The following is a 19,432-nucleotide window of genomic DNA, read 5'->3' as shown; positions in this document are numbered from 1 at the left end:
ACATGTGGGGTTTTATGTGACCACGGTGCCACTGTCACACCCAGCAAAATGAATAACAATCCCCCAGGCCTGGGGGAGATAACAGCCCGTCCCGATCGATCCCCATGTCCTGGGCCAGACAATGCTCTGACCACCAGTGAGCCGCAGTAGGATTGTTTCACTTTAGGAATATCCACCCTTACGGGAAAAGTAGAAAGCACTGACTTGACATGTTATCCATTTCCTAGTTTGGTCCGTTTCCACAGCCTTCTACCATACAGGATACATAATTGTTTTTTGACCCCAGAGAAGTGTTGATTAATTCAATAAGCTTGTAGGTGATTCTAGTACTGTTTTTTTCCATGAAACTGTTTGGGAAAGATTACTGAAGCAGATCACTGTAAATGACATTTTTTAATCATTAAGCTGTGCCTTCCTCCTCCTCAATATAGTTTGCTATTTTTTTCCCCAGACACATGGAAAGGTTTCAGCTTTTAATGAAGAACTCCTTTCTGGAGCATGTTTTTAGAATATGAGTTTAGTAGCATACATGATGTAATCCCAATTCCCAACTTTGCGTGCAAGATTGTTGTGGAAAAATGAAACCATAAATCCCATCTGAATTCTAGTTGCTGGGTTCTTTATAGGAAGTATTCTTCTGTTTTCCTTTTTTTTTTTTTTTTTTTTTTTTTTTTAAGAAACCACAATATTGTCATCTGAGAAACAGATTCGTGGCTGGGAAGCCAGAAATGTTGGAAGCATATTTGTCTTTTTTCAGCCCAAAGTCTGTCCAGAGAAGGGAAGTTATGTTCTGGGTCCGGTGCACAGAGAAGGTATCCGTTGTTGCCCTGTGCCCAGGACAGCTCGATGGCATAGCAGCACGGAAGGTACATCTCGGGGGGGAAAGCTCTCTTAGCTGAGTGCTCTAAGCGTTGTCACGGCTGTGATGCCAGCAGCTTTTTCAAATAGCACCAAGCAAGTAATCCACTGGGATACTGACGGCAGGTGAGCCCCGAAGTTTCCATAAATGTCGTGGGTCACTGCTTCAGTCAAATCCGAAACCAACTCAGCACCCCCGCCGTGGCTTTTAACCTGTTTTACAACTTGACACTGCGATGCTTACCAAAGATCTCGATTTTTCATGACCCCGGGTGATAGTTTGTCCTGTGTTGTAGCAGTTAATGAAATCAGCGAGGTAATTCCTATGACCCCACCCTAAGAATGCTGGAAGTAACCAATATTCCCAACCACGTTCAGACGAAACCATTTAAGTGCTCATGGAAAATTAGCGGTTAGAAGTAGCCAAGCTCTTCATAAACCTGGAGGCTGGAATTGCATAAGAGATCAAGGCATCGTGGAAAGTGCTCATTTACCCCTGGAGAACCCATGTGGAGGAGGCAGGTAGTTCAAAGGCCCAGCTGGGGGAATATTGATCAGGATGGCCTTTGTCCAGGAGAGAAATGCATCAATGGTCCATTGTCCCTGGTGTCTGCTCTTTGGCTCTTCCCTGCGGGTTCTCAAAAGCGTTGGATTTAAATGCAAAACCCTTCCAGATATTAAAAAAAAAAAAAAAAAAAAAAAAAAAAAGCCCCAGGTAAGCATTGAAAGAACAGTTACTGGGAATCAGAAACATTCGCCTTGGGTATTACGTGTACTTCATATTGTGGTTTCTTTAAAAAGGAAAAGTGGGAAAACAGAATACTTCCTATGAAGAACACAGCAACCCGAATTCAGATAGGACTTATGGTTTCACTTTACAGTTTTACATGTTACAACCCTTCATTGCCCCCAAAGATCCGTTCTCTTAAACCGGATCTCTCGCAGACGTCGGTGCCTGTTGGTGCTGGCAGAAATCTGTGGCTTTTGGGGAGGATGTCTGCGACCCAGGCTCGGAGACGTGAGCAGGCAATGGTGATGGGCCATCATGGGCACAAGGGTGTGCTTCTGCTGACCACAGTTCTGCACCCCCAAGTTCACGGCCAGTGGGCCTTGTTTGTTTAAAAAGGGAGCAACACACTCATTTCAAAACCTCAGCACATCGCTTGTTAGTGTCAGCAAGAAGGTCTGGATAGTCTGGTGGCTGACTGAGAAAACTTGAGAAAGCCGGGGTCTTTTTGCCCTGCCGTCATAGGTCACTCCCGGCATCTGTCTCCTGGCAGCAATGGTGTGGAAATTTGCAGAGCAGAACTGTCTCTGAGTAAGCAGAAGGGAACAAATTTGATCTAACACACATTCTGCGAGCTTGGTTCAATGTAGGTCAATTTTTAAGAGAGCCCAGCTGGCCGGTCTGCAAGTCTGCCTGGGAGCTGGCTGGCTTCCGCTGAGGCCAAGGAAATTCCCTCTTTTGCCTCAGAGCACCAATTAATAAAAGCTCTTCATCGAGCGGTGTGGGTGAGGCACATGGGCCGAAATGCGTCCAGCTCTCTGTGAAACAGCTTTACCAGGTCATCAGACCTGCGGGGTGGCTGGACCCCCAGCCCTGGGCTCCGTAGAAAGTGCTGGCTAACACCAGCAGCCTCTCAAACATCCGCCGCCGCGAGGACGGTGCGTGCATAGTGGAGTCATTTTATTTTTCATTGGAAGCCCTTTGTCCAAGGATTAAAAGGTGTTTTGATTTGGTGGTTCCAAGTCTGGCTAGACTTGTTCTAATGCTAAAACTTGAGAAACTGCCCTTTGAAGACTGAAAGGGAAAAAAAAAGCATTCTATTTGCTCCACAGCGTGGACGAAAGGCCAGATCCGGTCAAGGTGATGGAAGTTTCAAGCATCTTTTGTCTATCGGGTTTTGTGTGTTTTGGGTGGTGGCGGTGGGCTTTGTTTTTTGGAGCAGGAGGAACCTCCTCACACAGCAGAAGTGCAGCAAACCAGTAATGAAGGTGTATTGTGCCCGAGTGCCTTTGATGTACTATTCTCGTTCTCGATTATTACATTCCTCCAAAAAGTGTTTATGGAATACCTATTAGGTCCCAGGCCGTAGTCGAAGGGCTGAAGATACAGAGAGAGTCAGACAGATGAGGCCTCTGCCCTGGTGGACGATGTGTAGCCTCAAACAAGTCACAGAGCAGATAAGCCACCAATGGCAGCGAGAACGACAGGAACAGGGCGGGACCCTACAGCGGAGGCTACGAGGAGAACCAGATGTAAAAAGGGGCAGGCAGAGAAGGCTGCTCTAGAAAACGCCATTTAGCGTGAGGGTTACCCCTGTTTGGCCAGGCAGGAAAAGGGGGAAGAGCGTTCAGACCGAGATAAGAAAGGAGAGAAACCAAAAGAGGGCCCCAGAGCCTAAGTGAGGCTAGCTGGGCCTGTGGAGAGGGAGGCGGGGCCGGTCCACACTCCCGGATTTGAACTGCTCGCCCTCCTGGCTCTGTAGGAAGGGAGTGTAGGGTTTTAAGTGGAAGAATGACAGGGTCTGACTGTTGTCGTAGAAATTTGACTCTGGCTGTCGTGTAGAAACTGGATGGGGATGTGGAGGCTGTCACAGAAGGTCGGGCCGGAGAAAACGATGTCTTGGAAAAGGGAGATGGGGGGCGAGGGGGGACAGAAGCTGAGGGGTTCATTAACGGTCCCGGTTGCTCACATTTACTGAGCACGTAATCTGGGCCAGGCGCGTACGTTCAGCATTTAGCGCATCTTCTCTTCACGGGAACTTTCTGAAGTAGGTACTATTATCCCTGTTTTGGTTGGGGAACCTCTCATCCCACAAGGTCAAATGGCATGCCCAAGGTCACAAAAAAGAAAATAGCAGAACCGGGTTTGTTCTCAACCGCTTCTGCACTGCCCGCCACAGAGCTATGTCGAAGGTAGATTTGTCTTCTCGTCTGAATTTTTATTACTTGGAAATGTCAGCCCAAGCATTCTGCAGGCATTGCCTGGAAGCCTTTTGGGAGCCAGGAACTGGCCAGGAGAAGGAGCCTCAAAAGTGAAGAAGGAGGGCCCACCCCAACCCTCGCAGCCCTCGAAGGCACTTCCCTTGGCTGTAATCCCCTTGTGCGCCGTATTCAGTTGGTCCCTCAGGACCTGCATCTGTTAAAATAACCAAGAGGGGCGCCTGGGCGGCTGAGTCGGTTGAGCGTCTGACTTTGGCTCAGGTCCTGGTCTCGCGGTTCGTGGGTTCGAGCCCCGCGTCGGGCTCTGTGCCGACAGCTCGGAGCCTGGAGCCTGCTTCCGATTCTGTGTCTCCCTCTCTCTCTGCCCCTCCCCCACTCGTGCTCTGTCTCTCTCTGTCTCTCAAAAATAAATAGAAACATGAAAATTAAAAATAACTAAATAAATAAAACAATCAGCCAAGAGTTTTGTTGGGCTGGAGGAAACAGAAGCATGTTTTTCCGTATACAGGTGATGAGCAAAGGCGGAGGATAAGGCATCCTCACCCTATTGCCACTTGGCACCTCTGAGCCTCAGTTTCTCACCTGCACGAAATGGTCGTCGTGAAGACTTGAAGAGCCACTCATTATAATGCGTCCTCCCGCATCCTGCCACATCGTAGACCTCGCAGTGCTCAGTGAGCTGCGGACGTAAACACCACTTGCAGTGTGGGGCGCTGTGGGTAATTAGAACATGAATAAAGGCTGACTTGGCTTCTGGGGTCAAACGCACCCGATGGTTTTCGGGTGATGTGTAGCACCAGTGAAAACATCTCAGTGGGTTTCATTCCTCGTTCGCTTACACTGCTCACCTTTTCACCTTTATGTGCCGAGCAGTGACAACCTTTTCTACGCCAGTACACGTAAAACAGCTACTCCTGGGTGATCATTCCTCACGCTAGAGGTGAACAGAACCTGATTCGTACTCTGCTCCTCATTGCTCCTTTCCGTTTTGAACCTCTGGCAATAAAGGGGAAACAGACCCACCCGACCCAAACTGCAATTGCTTTCTAATTGTTTACAGAGGCAGGAATTGGCATATTAAATATAGCGTCCCTTGCAAGAGAGACGAGCAGAAAAGGCAAGTGTAAGCCTAGCGATGAGATCTTGGGCTCTGAAATCGGACCGTCTGCCCAGTACCGGCCGTGTGACCCTAGACAAGTACTGAACCCCTCTGATGCCAGCGCCCCCACCTCCAAATGGGCACCAGCCCACTAGGGTTACTGTAAAAGTTAAATAAAATAATGCACATAAAGTGCTTTGGCTTAGTAGGGGTTCAAACGAATGTTAGCGACTGCTCCTACTATTGCTTACGGAGACCAATTTGACAATAAATCATAGTAACAATAAATAAAAATAATAATAATAATAAATAAAAATAAATAAAATAAAATAAAGGTAGTGAAATAACCCTAGAGATGAAAAAAAAGAAGAAAGAAAATTCTGAAGCCTAGAAAACATAGCCGTTTTACCTGTGTTGGCAGAAATGTTCGAAGAGGAAGGACAGCGTTAGCTAACCTGTAAACTCTATTCTTGCAGTCGCATCTACAGAAAGTTGCTCTGGGACTTTATTTACCTCTGGAATGAATGGTTTGTTGGGTTTCCATTTACTTACGGGATATAATCCATTTCCATTTATTAAACTTGGTAAATCCCATACTAGGAAGACAGTCCTGTTCCATTGAGAACCGCCTCAAACGGTTAGAAACCCACATTCAAAAGACTTGGAAACTACAGGTAGTCATTTAAAAGGGGAGAGAGTAGCCTAAAGCTTTAAGCCCACGTAGAATGACAGCTGAGGGGTGTCAGTGGCAGAAACCCGACCTTATTCACCTCCTCTTACGACTCACCTGGAAAATGCGGCTGTCAAACATGGCCCCACTGTGTTCACACAGATTTCTAGCAAGTTTACAACTGTCTGTGGTGGCACATGTGATCCGCGCATTCTGTGGTGGGATGGGGTCATCTGAAGAGCCCCAAACGACAGTGGTAACATATTTCAGTGGAAATGGCCCGTGATTTGATCCAAAATTCTGCATATTTGAAAGCAGTACATTAAGATATTATTTTGCGGGGAAACTTAATTGTCCCCTATAGTTCCCAAGATGCTGTCTCAACGGTTTTACGTATTACAGTTTGTGAAACTAAATGAGAAAGAGCTGGGGAGAAGGAACTTGTTTTTTATTGAGCGAGGGGGGAAGTTATTTAATCATTTCGAGTAGTTCAGCGAATAGAGGAGAACAAAAGAAAATTGAATGTAAATGCTTCATTGTTCTTACAGACGCGCAGTTCTAAATAGTTAGGATCCCCAAATACCGAAATTACGACCAAAAATAATTTGAATTTTGTAGCCAAGTTGAATTGAGTCCTATGGGAGACAGCGTAAGCCCCATCTTGCAGGGTGGAAAAAGTTATTTCGGGGAAAGTTGGAATGTGATTTGCTGCTACTTATCTTCAAACCTTAAGAGCCATGTGCTGACATTTCTTCCTGGCAAGACAGTGTGGACCAAGTGGTTGGGATGAGGTAGATTTTAGAGCCAAATGGAGCCAAGTTCAGTCTCCACTGGCTCAGCTGTGTGGCTCTGGACAAATCCCTTAACCTCTCTGAGTGTTTCCGTCTTCATTTCTAAGCAGGTAGATGGTAACAGTCCCTACACCACAGGGTCTCCACCAGCATCAAGGTTGAAAGTGCACTTGAAAGGCAGGTGTCCCAGGGCCTGGCAAACAATAGGAGGGAGGTGGCATGCGGGTCATGAAGACAAGTCATAAATGGTAGTGGTGATAGGGAGTGGCTGTTGCTTTCACTCCCCAGATCACGAACCCAGAGCATAAGCCGTTTACCAGGATAACTTTCCCCACGGGGAAAACAAAAAGCATAGATATTTACAAGGGCTAAGCTCTAAAAGTAGTCCAAACAAGGCTGAGCCGTAGAAAATGCCAGATCTTGGATTCTTTTTCTTATTTTTCATTTTCCTTCTCTCATTTCATACCTCAGTGCACTGTCTTTATAGAGAATTATTCAGTTGTCTGATCTCTCTGTAGACGAGTCCAGAAGAGCCAATGATACGAGGGTGAAGAGTCCCATGATTCCAGCCAGTGTAGTTTTCACTGAAAACCACAAGGAGTTTTCAGTGTGTGAGGCATCCAGTCTGGGTACATATTGATTTTCCTCTCGATTTTTTCTCTGTATTTATTTAGCTCCGGTTGAGGAATAGACCATTTTCAATAAAGGATCTTCGTTCTAGTAACTAGGAAAATCCTGATCATGATTTTTAATTACTCTTTTTATTATGTGTTATGTTTTGTTGAAGCTCCAGATGGTTTATCCCTCATATGAACGTGTTCATAGCTGTATTTCCAACTTCTTGTAAAGAAAACCATTACCCAAATTTATATATGAATGACTTGGTAATTTGTGGAATAATAACTTGTAGCGAAGTCAATCTTGAGCAGAAAACTGGGTTGGATGCTCTGAATACCAAATGGCTTTCCTAGAGAGATCACTAGTGCGTGTGTGATTTAATTGCAGAGAGTATCCGTGGTGCCTTCTGGTGTAACTGACACATAAGAGCCGTCTTGTGATGCGTTTGCGTGAATATGTTGCACAGAATAATTAAACCCTTAAACCATATGTATACTCTTCAAAGAAATAATAGGAAAAAGTTGACATATCATCAATGAGTTTTTTATGTTCTAAATAATTGATGCCAAACTCTTAGCTTTCTTTTCCCTGTTTCCCTCCTTTAAGCAGTTCTGAAATTGAGGACAAGTTGTCAGCGTTGGTCTTGAGGACCTGACAGCATTGAGAATTCTTGAAGTGACAAGGGAGTGAATGTGACTGTCCCCTCCCCAGACCCCCTCCAGGATCAGTGACCACAATTTGAAACCATGTTTTTTATTTTTAATTGATCCAGTTTGTTGGAACGCATTCTGTCCCAACTGGGTTGCTTTTCTATAATGATTCCGTGTTTGTCGTCTGTTTATTTATTAAGCGCTTCCTGTGTGCGAGGCATTCTGCTAGCTTAGGGGTGTAGCTTCTGCCCCTTAGCTCAACCCAGGGTGGGAGAAGACAAGACACCAAGAAACAAGGTAGAGCAGGAGGCAAGTCCTGTAACAGAGTCCTGGCACAGCACAGGGAAACATTAACGAAAGGAGGATGGAGAAAGGGATCCCAGAGGTGAAAATGAGTAGGTGTTTCTTTCTGCTCTCCTATGTTTGGGGGAATAAAATATTCATTTTGATGGAATCCATCTCGAACAATATAACTAAATTATATAATAGTGAACTTGGAGTGGGGTCATTTCAATATTGACTTAAAAGGGCAATTGGGGGGTGATTTTTTTATTTCAAGCACAAATCATTTCAGAAATGTGAGAAATTTTATAAGGAAAAATGTTATCTACATCATAGTATTTTAAAACATTTTTTAATGTTTATTTGAGAGAGAGAGAAGGGGAGGGGCAGAGAGAGAGGGAGACACAGAATCCGAAGCAGGCTCCAGGCTCCGAGCTGTCAACACAGAGTACGACACGGGACTCGAACCCACAGACCGCGAGATCATGACCTGAGCCGAAGTTGGACGCTCAACCGACTGAGCCACCCAGGCGCCCCTACATCCTAGTGTTTTAACGTAAATCTTAAATGATCATTTCTAGTCATATACACCCAAAGACTTTGCAATTAGAAATACAGTGCTCGGCTGGAAAGGATGAGATTCTTCCTATTGCCCAATAGACCTTTCTTCCTTCTTTAGGAAAGCCTGGATCACTGTCTACTTCCCTCTTATGACCACTTTGCTGCATCCCGAAGGTTTTGGACTGTTGTGTTTTCATTTCTCTTGGCTTCCGTGTACTTTTTTATTCCCTTTTTGATTTCTTGGTTAACCCGTTCATTCTTGAGTACAGTGGTCTTTAATCTCCAAGTGTTTGTGGTCTTTCTAAATTTTTTTCCTGTGGTTGATTTCACGTTTCATAGCGTGGTCTGAAAATGCACGCGGTGTGATATTGATCCTTTTGTACTTGTTGAGGGCTGATTTGCGACCTCGTATGTGATCAGTTCTGCAGTCAGGAAGAATGCGTATCCTGCTGCTTTAGGACGAAATGTTCTGAATAGATCTGTTAAGTCCCTCCGGTCTAGCGTGTCATTCAAAGCCATTGTTTCCTCGGTGATTTTCCGCTTGGATGACCTGCCCACTGCGGTAAGTGGGGGGGTTAAAGTCTTCTTCTGTTATTGTGTTATTATCAGTGACTTTACGTTTGTGATTTTTTGGTGTGTATATTCGGGTTCTGCCAAGTTGGGGACGTAAATGTTCTTATTCCCCCGTAAAGAAAGCGTGTGCTGTCTGTTTCCATCTCTGTCTTCACCCCAAGCCACTTCCTTGACCTTAGACTCGTGGAGTCAGCTGCTTGCCGGACATCCAGGAGCATGTCTCTCAGGTACCCGGCACTCAACGTGGCCAAGGTGGAACTCACCGTCTCCATTCCCTCCTGGATGAACCACCCATCTCGGGTGCCAACTGAGGTTCCTAATTCTGTCCCCCCCATCTGTATTTCCCATCCCAAAGGCTTATATCTTGGTCTGGCCGTTTGTCTGGACGCTCACACCGGCTTCCTCTAACTAGCCCTCCTGCCGCACTTGTTTCTTGCCCCCGAAGTCTTACTACGTGGCCGTCACAGCGGCCTTTGGCCCCAAAGCTTGTGTCTGCTCGGGTCACTGCCACATCTAATGGCTCCCATTACACGGAGTAAAGTCAGCAATGCTTGCAACTTGGTGGATTAGTCCCCGGCATGCCTCTCTAAGCCACGGTGCATCGCCCTGCTTCAAACTTTGCACCCACCACCTGGAACTCAGCAGGGCTTCACATTTCCGGTGCCCAGCCCCCACTAGCATGCTCTTCCTGTACACTCCATGCCTTTGAGAATGGAGGCACCCCTGTCTGGAATGGTCTCTTCCTCATTCCTCTCCATCTCCTGCCTCACCACCCCTTCACACGTGACTTCTTCTTGCCCATCTTTCATAATCCATTTGGGTACCACCTCCCTCAGGCTGCCTTCTGGATTAGAAGCCTCTCCTTGAACTCCTGCAGTGTTCGGGCATCTCCGTATCATGGAGCTCTCATCACTCTTCGGGTCTGTCTTTCACCAGATGATGAGCCTGGGGGGTGTCTTATTCCCAGTGTCCAGCACAATAAATATTAAATGAGAGAATACTGAGGTGTCACTTACAATAGCCAAACATATGGAAAAGAGCAAAATCGACTCCCGGCGTTTCATTTTCTGGTGTAAGGAGGAACAGAATTCCTTGTTAGATCAGCTAATCTAATAAGCAGAGAAAAAGAATGTTCTCATGAAATTATGCATTCACCTTCTGTTTTCATTTGCTGACATAGAGCATCCATCTAATTGGATTTTTCTCCTTGGGGAAATCTAAAGGAAATGGGTCCCTTGCTGTTCCATTTCCAATATGGCCATTGTCCACCTCCGCTCTTTTCTCACGGGACCTTTGACTGCTAGCCCCTTTTAAATTAGACGCACGTCTGGGGCACCTGGGTGGCTCAGTCGGTTGAGCGTCCGACTTCGGCTCAGGTCATGATCTCGCGGTCTGTGAGTTCGAGCCCCGCGTTGGGCTCTGTGCTGACAGCTTGGAGCCTGGAGCCTGCTTTGGATTCTGTGTCTCCCTCTCTCTCTGCCCCTTCCCCCCTCCTGCTCTGTCTCTCTCTCTCTCTCTCTCTCTCTGTCTCTCTCTCTGTCAAAAATAAATATACATAAAAAAATAAAAATAAATCAGACACACGTCTGAGAAAGTCTCAAGTAAGCACATCCTCAGTTTCAGCCATGGCTTCTCAACAAGTCGTGGTCCCTGGGAAAGACATGGGGCACGGGTTACCCAAGCTGAGAGGGGACAGTCCTAGACAAAAAGAATATGCCTACAGCATTTGCCCGAAATTCAGTCCTTCATCCATCCATCCATCCATCCACTCGTCCATCTGTTATTCCTCTTGTCCACAAGTTTACTGACTGTCCTCTACCAAAAGTTCATTGTCCAATTCCTGGCTTTCCTGGTGGATTTCCCATGTCCCCCATACATGAAGCAAGTCTCCTCCTTGGACATCCATCTAAACTAGCTTTCAGTTAGAAAGCCTTAAAGTATTATCTCTTTGTGGTATAAATTATATCTCTACGCTTTGTGTTACAAATTATATTTCTACAAATTCCTATGTGTGTTACTCCTCTTAGTATTAGGTTCATTCAAAATAAGGATCCCTGGGGCGCCTGGGTGCCTCAGTCGGTTGAGCGTCTCAGGTCATGATCTCACAGTTCATGAGTTTGAGCCCTGCGTCCGGCTCTGCGCTGACAGCTCAGAGCCTGGAGTCCGCTTCGGATCCTGCGTGTCTCTCCCTCTCTCTGCCCCTCCCCCCACTTGCATTTTCTCATGAATAAATAAACATTAAAACATATAAGGATCCAGCACCGTTAAGCACAGAACTACTAAAGTGTCAACAAAATATAAGCAAAATAATAAAATTATGAATGAACAGTAAATAATATAAGTAATAACAATATAACTTGAATTGTGTTAAATCTTCTTCTCCTCTGTGATCTCGAAGCTGACCAAGCCCTCTCTCCACAGGAGCACTGAGGCTGTTCCAGGCCCTTCCTCGTGTAGCCAGGGCTCCCACTCCTCCTCCCCATTCCCCTGCTCTGTGCGTCCTTCTGCCTGCTCCCCCCACCGCGTTGTCTCACCCCCTCTCTGCCCCATTTTCCATCAGCCCCTCCACTTCCTCAAGCCCCTGCCTCATGATTTCACCTCCCATCCCCCTGCTTCCCTTTATTCAACGTTTATTTATTTTTGGGACAGAGAGACACAGAGCATGAACGGGGGAGGGGCAGAGAGAGAGGGAGACACAGAATCGGAAACAGGCTCCAGGCTCCGAGCCATCAGCCCAGAGCCCGACGCGGGGCTCGAACTCACGGACCGCGAGATCGTGACCTGGCTGAAGTCGGACGCTTAACCGACTGCGCCACCCAGGCGCCCCGCCCCCCGCTTCCCTTTAGAACCACCGTCTGGAAAGACGCACTGACCATTTCTGTCCCCATCCCCTCGGCCTCCCCTGCAGCTGCCCCCGTCAAGGCCGCCAGCCTCCCACACCTCCCTGCCTTGCCCTTGCCCATCCTGGCAGGGCGAACCTGGGTGAACCTGCCCAGAGGATCCTGGGAAAGGTCACAGGAGGGACACGTAGAGGATGGGGATTCGAGACCAAAAGCAACACGGAGGCTGGCCCCCTCCAGCATGATCTGTGTGTTCCTGAGCAGAGGGAGGGGTGGGGTGGGGCGGGAGGATCCTGGTACCTTAATCAGTGAGTGTGAGAGATCATCTGTCTTATGTTTTGGCACAATCTTCTTCCACCCTCGCTGGTGAGGAGAGCACAAGTCAGACCTCCGTGAGGGTCTAACTGATTTAAGCCAGGCGTTTCCGAAATATATTGAAGTCTATGTAAAACGGGGAAATTGCTTTCAGTTCTGGACTTGGCTGGGAGAGGAGCTAAAGAAATCGATTATGAGGAAAGTATTCCTCGCCTGTTACATCAATAACCTCCCACTTCCGTTTCAACTCTACCCATTTGTCAGCACCCCGGATGCAAATCCTAACTCAAGCCAACTGAAGCAAAGGAGAGGGGACTATTGAGGAAGGGGAGAGGCACAGTGGGTCCCCAGCACATGTGGAAAGTCTCCCCCATTGTCCCCTTTGTCAGGGCTGAGTGGTGGCTGTGTCTGGGCAGTGTCCTCTAAAGCAAGGCACCAGGCTGAGGGAACCCCTGTGAGCATGTTCTTGGAGCTTTGAGAACAGAGAGGCAAGACTTCTTCCCCGGAAGCCCCAGCTCACAGCGTGCCATAGGGGAGAGTTGTGGTTGGCCAGCTGGGGTCCCTGTTTCATCTCTGAACTGGAGACGGGGCCGCCCCCAGCCGATGGTGTGAGGCTCATTCTCTGGAGGCTGGGGAGGGGGAGACAGCCACTGCCAGTCATTGCCACCCCCCGCAAAGTCCAGTATTTACAGCAACTCTGGGACACCTGGGTGGTTCAGTCGGTTAAGCGTCTGACTCTTTTTTATTTGAGAGAGACAGAGTGTGTATGTGAGTTGGGGGTGGTGGGGGGGAACAGGGGCAGAGGGAGAGGGGGAGAGAGAGATAGAGGGAGGGAGGGAGGGAGGGAGGGAGAGAATCTCAATCAGGCTCCATGCTCAGTTCAGGGGCCCAACACGGGGCTCGATCCCACATCCCCGGGATCATGACCTGAGCCGAAATCAAACATCGGACGCTCGGCCAACTCAGCCACCCAGGTGCCCCGAGCATCTGACTCTTGATCTGGCTGAGGTTGTGATCTCACAGTTGTGAGAATGAGGCCCCCCTCGGGCTCCTCGCTGGGCGTGAAGCCTGCTGGCGATTCTCACTCTCTCTCTCTCTCTCTCCCTCTGCCCCTCCCCCATGCCCCGCCCACTCTCCTTCTCTCCCTCAAAATAAATAACTAAATGTCATTAAACTGAGTTTAAAAAGTAATAATAAAATAAAATAGTCAACGACACGTTGCCCAGGCAGATACAACGCAGGCTCCGTGTAGGACTCTCTCCCCTCTGACACCAGCTTGGCTCCCCAGATTTCACGGCTCAGATCTCCTGGCCTCGCCATCGTCTGCCCAGAATTCCCTTCTGCTCCCACCTTGCTCTGTCCGGCCGGCTGTTGTTCCATCTGCAGGCTTCCTGTGTGAAGTTCTCCTTCCACAGCATTCCATTACTGCATTCCGAATGGAATGCACTTTCCTCCCCTCCCACACCACTGCTTTGAACAGTTTGCTGTTGTCCCAGACGCTTCTTTGACATGTTAATATTGATAGCTGGTTCTCTCACCGGAGGGTGTCCCCGCAGGGGTGATATCCTGGATCCAGAATTATTGTCCCAACAGGTGGCTTCGCCCCTGCTTCTAGATGGCGGGGGCCTTTGTGACTGCCAGGCAGATAACTCTCCCAGCTTGCAAATCGGCATATGCCGTCCGTGGAAGAGCGTGTGCCTGTGTGTGTGTCCCCACGTGCACGTGCACGTGGGGGCCTGGGTCCCTGGGCGCACACGCCTGGAGTGTGCTAGAAGAAGGAGGTGAGGGGGGATGGGTGAGGGCTCCACGTGTACCGTGGGAGCTGTTGTTCAAGGCCCACGTGTCTGAGTCCTGCCTGTCTGGGTCTCCTCCTGACTGCTTCCCGAATAGGTGGAAGGTCCTTTGGGAGCCTCACGGGGTCACCTGTCACATAAGGGCAGGTCAGCTGCTGGCTGCCTTGTTCGCAACATGTCCGTACGCTTCTCCACTCATCCTTTTATCTCGTTTGTCTTTCTTTTTCCACAGAGGCCTCATCGCTAACAGCTTCACAGAAACCCATTATCTGCTGGATGGCACCGATGTCTCCCTCACTCGAAATTACACGGTAAGTCCGGCGGCAAGGCCACCACAACACCACGCACGCCGTCATGTCTGTGCTTGAACTTTGTAGCTGTTTTATCCTAAGTGAAGCCACATGCCCAGAGGCTTCACTTAGGGACCACGAGGCACCTATGCATCACGTAGGCCTTAGGCATTCCGTTATAACTCCAGGAGAACTTGGCCTTGGCCAGCTTTGTGCCAGGATCGTCCTTGGAGATGTGGCTGACCTCGAAACCACCTTCCAACCACTAGGGGATGCTCGGTTGGGCAAATCCTTTCTAGAAAACCTAGCCACGTTTCAAGATGGCTTGGAAAGCAATTGTCCCTGGGCTGAATTTAGCTGTGTTATACTTTAAGTCCCTTAAAAACAATTCGAAGTAAAACTGACTCTGCTTAACCTATAAACGTATCCTGCCTATTATAAACGTAACCTACCTATTATAGGCGTGTCCACCAGAAATAAATGTATAAGCCATTTATCTATATGAATGATGAATCCACCATAAACACTTATGATCCTATATTATGGTGGTTACCATCATATGACATTTATCACTTTTAGCTTTCCCGGTATTCAAAGTTTTATGTGTATCTTGGAAAAGATGCTAATTTTATTTGTTCCTTTAACAAGTGTTTGCTGTGTTTTCTGTGTGCTCAGCCCGCGTGAACATGGGCATTTAAAAAGAGTTGCTGCCCTCTGAGGACTAGGAAAGCTAGTTTGTTTTTTTTTTCCAAAAAGCTGTGGATATTTGTTTTAACAAGAATTAGCTTAGAGGAAGGCTTTACATTTGCAGTTGAAGTGTCGTCAAGCAGCCGTCGTCGACCTGCCAGGTTTCCCCCTTTCTCTATCACTTGTGTGCATGTGGCACTTACAAACTGATGCCTTCAGACCCCCAGCAATTTGGTAGAATGACCCGACACTGACCTTCCAGCCTGCAGAAAGCACATAGGAGTCCTGGATATAATATAACCATGTATGAACTTGTGTTACTACCTCGTCAAGTTTAGAGGAGAGTCCAAGAAATCCCCAAGAGGCAAAGACAAAGAAGGGGTATAGGCTCAGAGCAGTAAACTGGTGAGTTGGGGTCATGGGACCTCAAAGGGCTACTCAGGTCCCGAGAGAGGGACTGGTGCTTGGGACCGGGGACAAGAGAAGTGGGTGTCTACAACTGAGAGGTTTTGCAAAAGCTGGGCCCCCAGGAAGCGGCTTCCTCTGTGGGAAAGAACAAGAATGTCTAGTCTGGAGAAGGGACAACAGAGAGAACTGTCTCAGGGTATCCTGGATTGAAGAAATAGTTCATAAGAAAAAGAGAATTGAGAGCCCAGCTAGCCTTATAAGCGTATGTTTGCAGTGGAGTCGACTGGTGTCTGACGCCTACATAGAAATGCAATTCCCGGTCAATACATTAACATCCAAACTGGTCCCAAATCAGTAATCCTGGATCCCCTGGGCCCAAGCTGAAGCCAAGCCAAAATAGTAGAAATAGAGATATGTCTACAGCCGCGATCACATGAGATGCCCATGCCAAAATCAAAGAATAATAAAAATATTAGCAATGAGCCCCAAATCAAAATTGCAAAACACACAGTGAGAAAAGCCACGGTGAGTGAGCGTCAGTGGACAAGGGGAACAAGAGAATCAGCACCTCAGGGAATGCAAGACAATACAAAAATCAGGGGAATTTGTAAATATTTTAAAGAGAACAGAATAGGCCTGATAGAAATTCCAGAGTGAAAATACAGAAAGAAAGAAAGAAAATGGGAAAGAAGTAATGTTTAAACGGTGTGATGAGAATGTTCTGGAACTGGAGAAAGATATGCACCCCAAGTAGGAAGAACAAAAAGCAGACTCACTCCAGGATGGCTTGTAGTACAACGGCAGACCCCTAAAGACGAAATCGTAACACCACCTGAGAGAAAAGAGACACTTGTGCAAAATGACAATTGCACCGACAACAGACTTCTCGTTAGCAACTACAAAATTAGAATTCAGAGAGCCATGGGAAAATTACAAAAATCATAGGAAAATACATTTGCACACAAAGAAAGAGAATGTGCTGCTCTCAGATTCTCACCAGGAGTATCTACCAAGGAAAAACTAACAAAGAATATTGCAGTAAGAAAGAAATAGAACACAAGAGCCAAGGATAGGCCGTTAGAGGCAATAGGAAACAAAGCCACTGCATGTGAGTAAATCTCAGTAAGCTATTTAAGATAATAATTACAACAATAATGACTAAATTTGGATGTTTTAAGACAAGATGAGCAAACATTTAAAAGAGTTTAAGAATTTGTATTGTACTGGCGAATAATAGAGACACTGATTAACTTGAGATTTTGATAAATATGTATCTTGCTAATTTAAGTATAACCGCTAAAAGAATAGGAAAGCAGAATGTATAATTCCAAACAATAGATGGTCACAAAAATAGTATATCAGCTCAGTGGAGGGCAGGAAAGAAGGAAAAGGATTTGAAAAGCAGAGTAAATATAAAACACAAAATAATTAGCTAAAAATGAGTCAACATATTACTCTAATTATATGTAAATAGACTGAATCTGTTTGTTAAAGTAAAAACAGATTATCTGCTTAGAACTTAAAATGAAATCCAGCTACATAATTTTTACAAGATTCACACTCAAAATACAACATGGTTCTGAAAGGAATGGAAAATATATAGTAGACAGATATTAACCCAAAGAAAGCTACTGTCGTAGTATTAACATCAGGCAACCTAGATCATAAGGCCAAAAAAAGACATTATTATGGATAAAGGGACTGATTGCTTAACGATAAAAGGAGCAATTCGAAAGGATGGAAAAATACTTGTGAAACTACATATACCAGTGAAATAGCCTCAAAACATGTGAAGCAATAATCAAAACAGTTACGATAAACTGACAAATTCACAACCAGAGAGGGAGATTTAAATATACCTCTCTCAGAAATGAAGATTTTAATAGATGAGCAGAAACTAATGAGAAGGAAGGCCAAAAGGATGGAGAGAATCATTTAAGCCAAAAGGTGGTTCTTTGAAAATATTAATAAAACGAACAAAACCTAAATCTAATCAAGAAGAAAGAAGAATTCCCAAGCAACGGTATTAACACAAGGATAGATGTCACTATTGCCGTACAGAGATTCTGAGAATCACAAGAATGTTATCAACAATACTAACCATTTCTTAAAAATGTAAATTCTGGGGGTGCCTGGGCGGCTCAGTCAGTTGAGCATCTGACTCTTGATTTCAGCTGAGGTCTTGATCCCAGGGTTGTGGGATCAAGCCCCACATTGGGCTCCACGCTGAACATAGGGACTGCTTGGGATTTTCTCCCCGTCTCCCTTTTTCTCTCTCCCCTGCCCGCTGGCCCTCTAAAAGAGAAAAATGATTTTTAAATCTTCCCACCCCCCAAAATAATATCAAGCCCAAATATTTTCTCAGGTAACTTTTACCAAACCTATAAAGAACAAATAGTTACTAAGAATTAAAAAAAAAATTTAAGGGAGAAGAGGGTAACTACGAAAATCAGAAAAAGAACATCCACAACATGAATATTATAGACTAGCTTCAATTATGAACATAGTGGCAAAAATCCTAAGTAAAATATTTACAAATCATGTCCAGCACATATTTTTGAAAATACTTTATGACCAAATGGTACTTATCCGAGAAATGCAAAGATAGTTCAATATCAGTATATCTAATAATACAGTTTTATGTATTATTATCTTTAGATGAAAAATATTATTATGTTTGATATTATTTCTTCAAATATAGGCCATGGTATTTATTATGTAGATTATAAGAGCTCTTGTGGGTGGGGAATGTGTCTTGTATCTCCTTTCTAACCCCGTAGAGCTTCACACATCATCTTACATAGACTAGACTTTCCAAAAACGATTCATTCATTCATGTATTCATTCACTCAGCAAACATTTATTAACCACCTTCTGTGTGCAGAAACTGTTAGGGTATGAGGATATAGGTTGAATAAAACATATTCTTCAGCATATAAATTCTACTCAAAAGGTAGGGTGTTTACAAGATGTGAAAATACTTATGCTTTAATATAATTGCTACCGTAGGAGGTATGTACAAAATACCACTGGAGCCTCGGAAGGCCATGGTTAGTTTTAACTCGTTGGAGACCATTTCACTAAAGAAATGATATCTAACTCTCTAAGAACGAGTATAGAAGAGAAAGGTTGGATGAAACCCTTTGGTACTAAAGAGGTTTGACTCTCTCTTACTGAAAATTGGAAGCTATGGGAAGTTTTCATACAGGGGAATGGCATTGTTCGGTCCTGTGCTTTAGAAAGGCTCTCTGATGGCAGAATGGAAAGAAAGATTGGCAGAATTACTGGCAGACCGAAGGCAAGAAAGTCTGTTAGGGGCCCAAGGTGGTTGATGAAGGTTTCGCCGACAGATGGATGGAGCTGGTTCGAGGCAAGAAAGCTTGAAGAGGCAAGATCCGGTGACAGTGAACAAGGGAGGTGCCACCAGGGCTTGGTTCCTTCTGCTTGGGCTCTCCACTGGACCATGTATTTTCTCTGGCACCATTAAGGAGCACTTGTTGGCTTGGGAAGGCATAGGGGACAATGAGGATGCGTTTGTCCCTGTTGAGTTGGTCGTGGGACAGCCAAGTAAAGGTGTTCATGAATCTGGAGTCCAGGAGAAAGCTGGAGGTCAAAAATGAAGAAGACCTGAGGATTGACCTCAGATATAAGTAATAATCAGTGCCGTAACTTCACGCTTGACTTTCTCTTTTTTTCTCTCTCTTTTTTCTCCTAGGATGCTCTCGTTTAAAATATGCTTTTGTAGTTATCTCTGAGGCAATCCCCACAGTGTAATTGCCGTTCCAGATAGAAGCAGGAAGAAGGGAGCTTAGAAATACCATGGCAATAGGCTTGAGTTCTCCACACATCCGTCATGTATGAGGGCGAGCGGTACTCAGCTAACATGGACACACCCAGAGCGTGTGAGATGTGCTTCCAACATTGTTTTACCAGTTTGGTGGTTTTAGTTTCAATCTCTTCCTAATTTTCCTATTCTTAGGCAGTTTTTTGCCCTTTCTTCTCATTTGAGAAGGCAAATATGCTATGAGAGAAGGAGAGATACAGGACTAGG

The 19,432-nt window shown here is 45.9% G+C and overlaps 1 protein-coding gene across 1 annotated transcript in view; it reads left to right on the top strand.

Annotated features, from left to right (window-relative positions):
• ADAM12 (ADAM metallopeptidase domain 12) overlaps window positions 1-19,432 on the top strand; it is a 353,237-nt gene that overhangs the window by 203,290 nt on the left and 130,515 nt on the right. Inside the window, exon 4 of the mRNA XM_086681149.1 lies at window positions 14,229-14,307. Coding sequence (XP_086537275.1) covers window positions 14,229-14,307 — 79 coding nt within the window. The remainder of the gene's footprint in view (window positions 1-14,228; window positions 14,308-19,432) is intronic.

This window comes from Puma concolor, chromosome D2 (genome assembly GCF_028749965.1).
Source record: "Puma concolor isolate L17-30 chromosome D2, mPumCon1.1.hap2, whole genome shotgun sequence".
NCBI lineage: Eukaryota > Metazoa > Chordata > Mammalia > Carnivora > Felidae > Puma > Puma concolor.
This window is presented reverse-complemented; position numbering and strand designations above follow the sequence as displayed.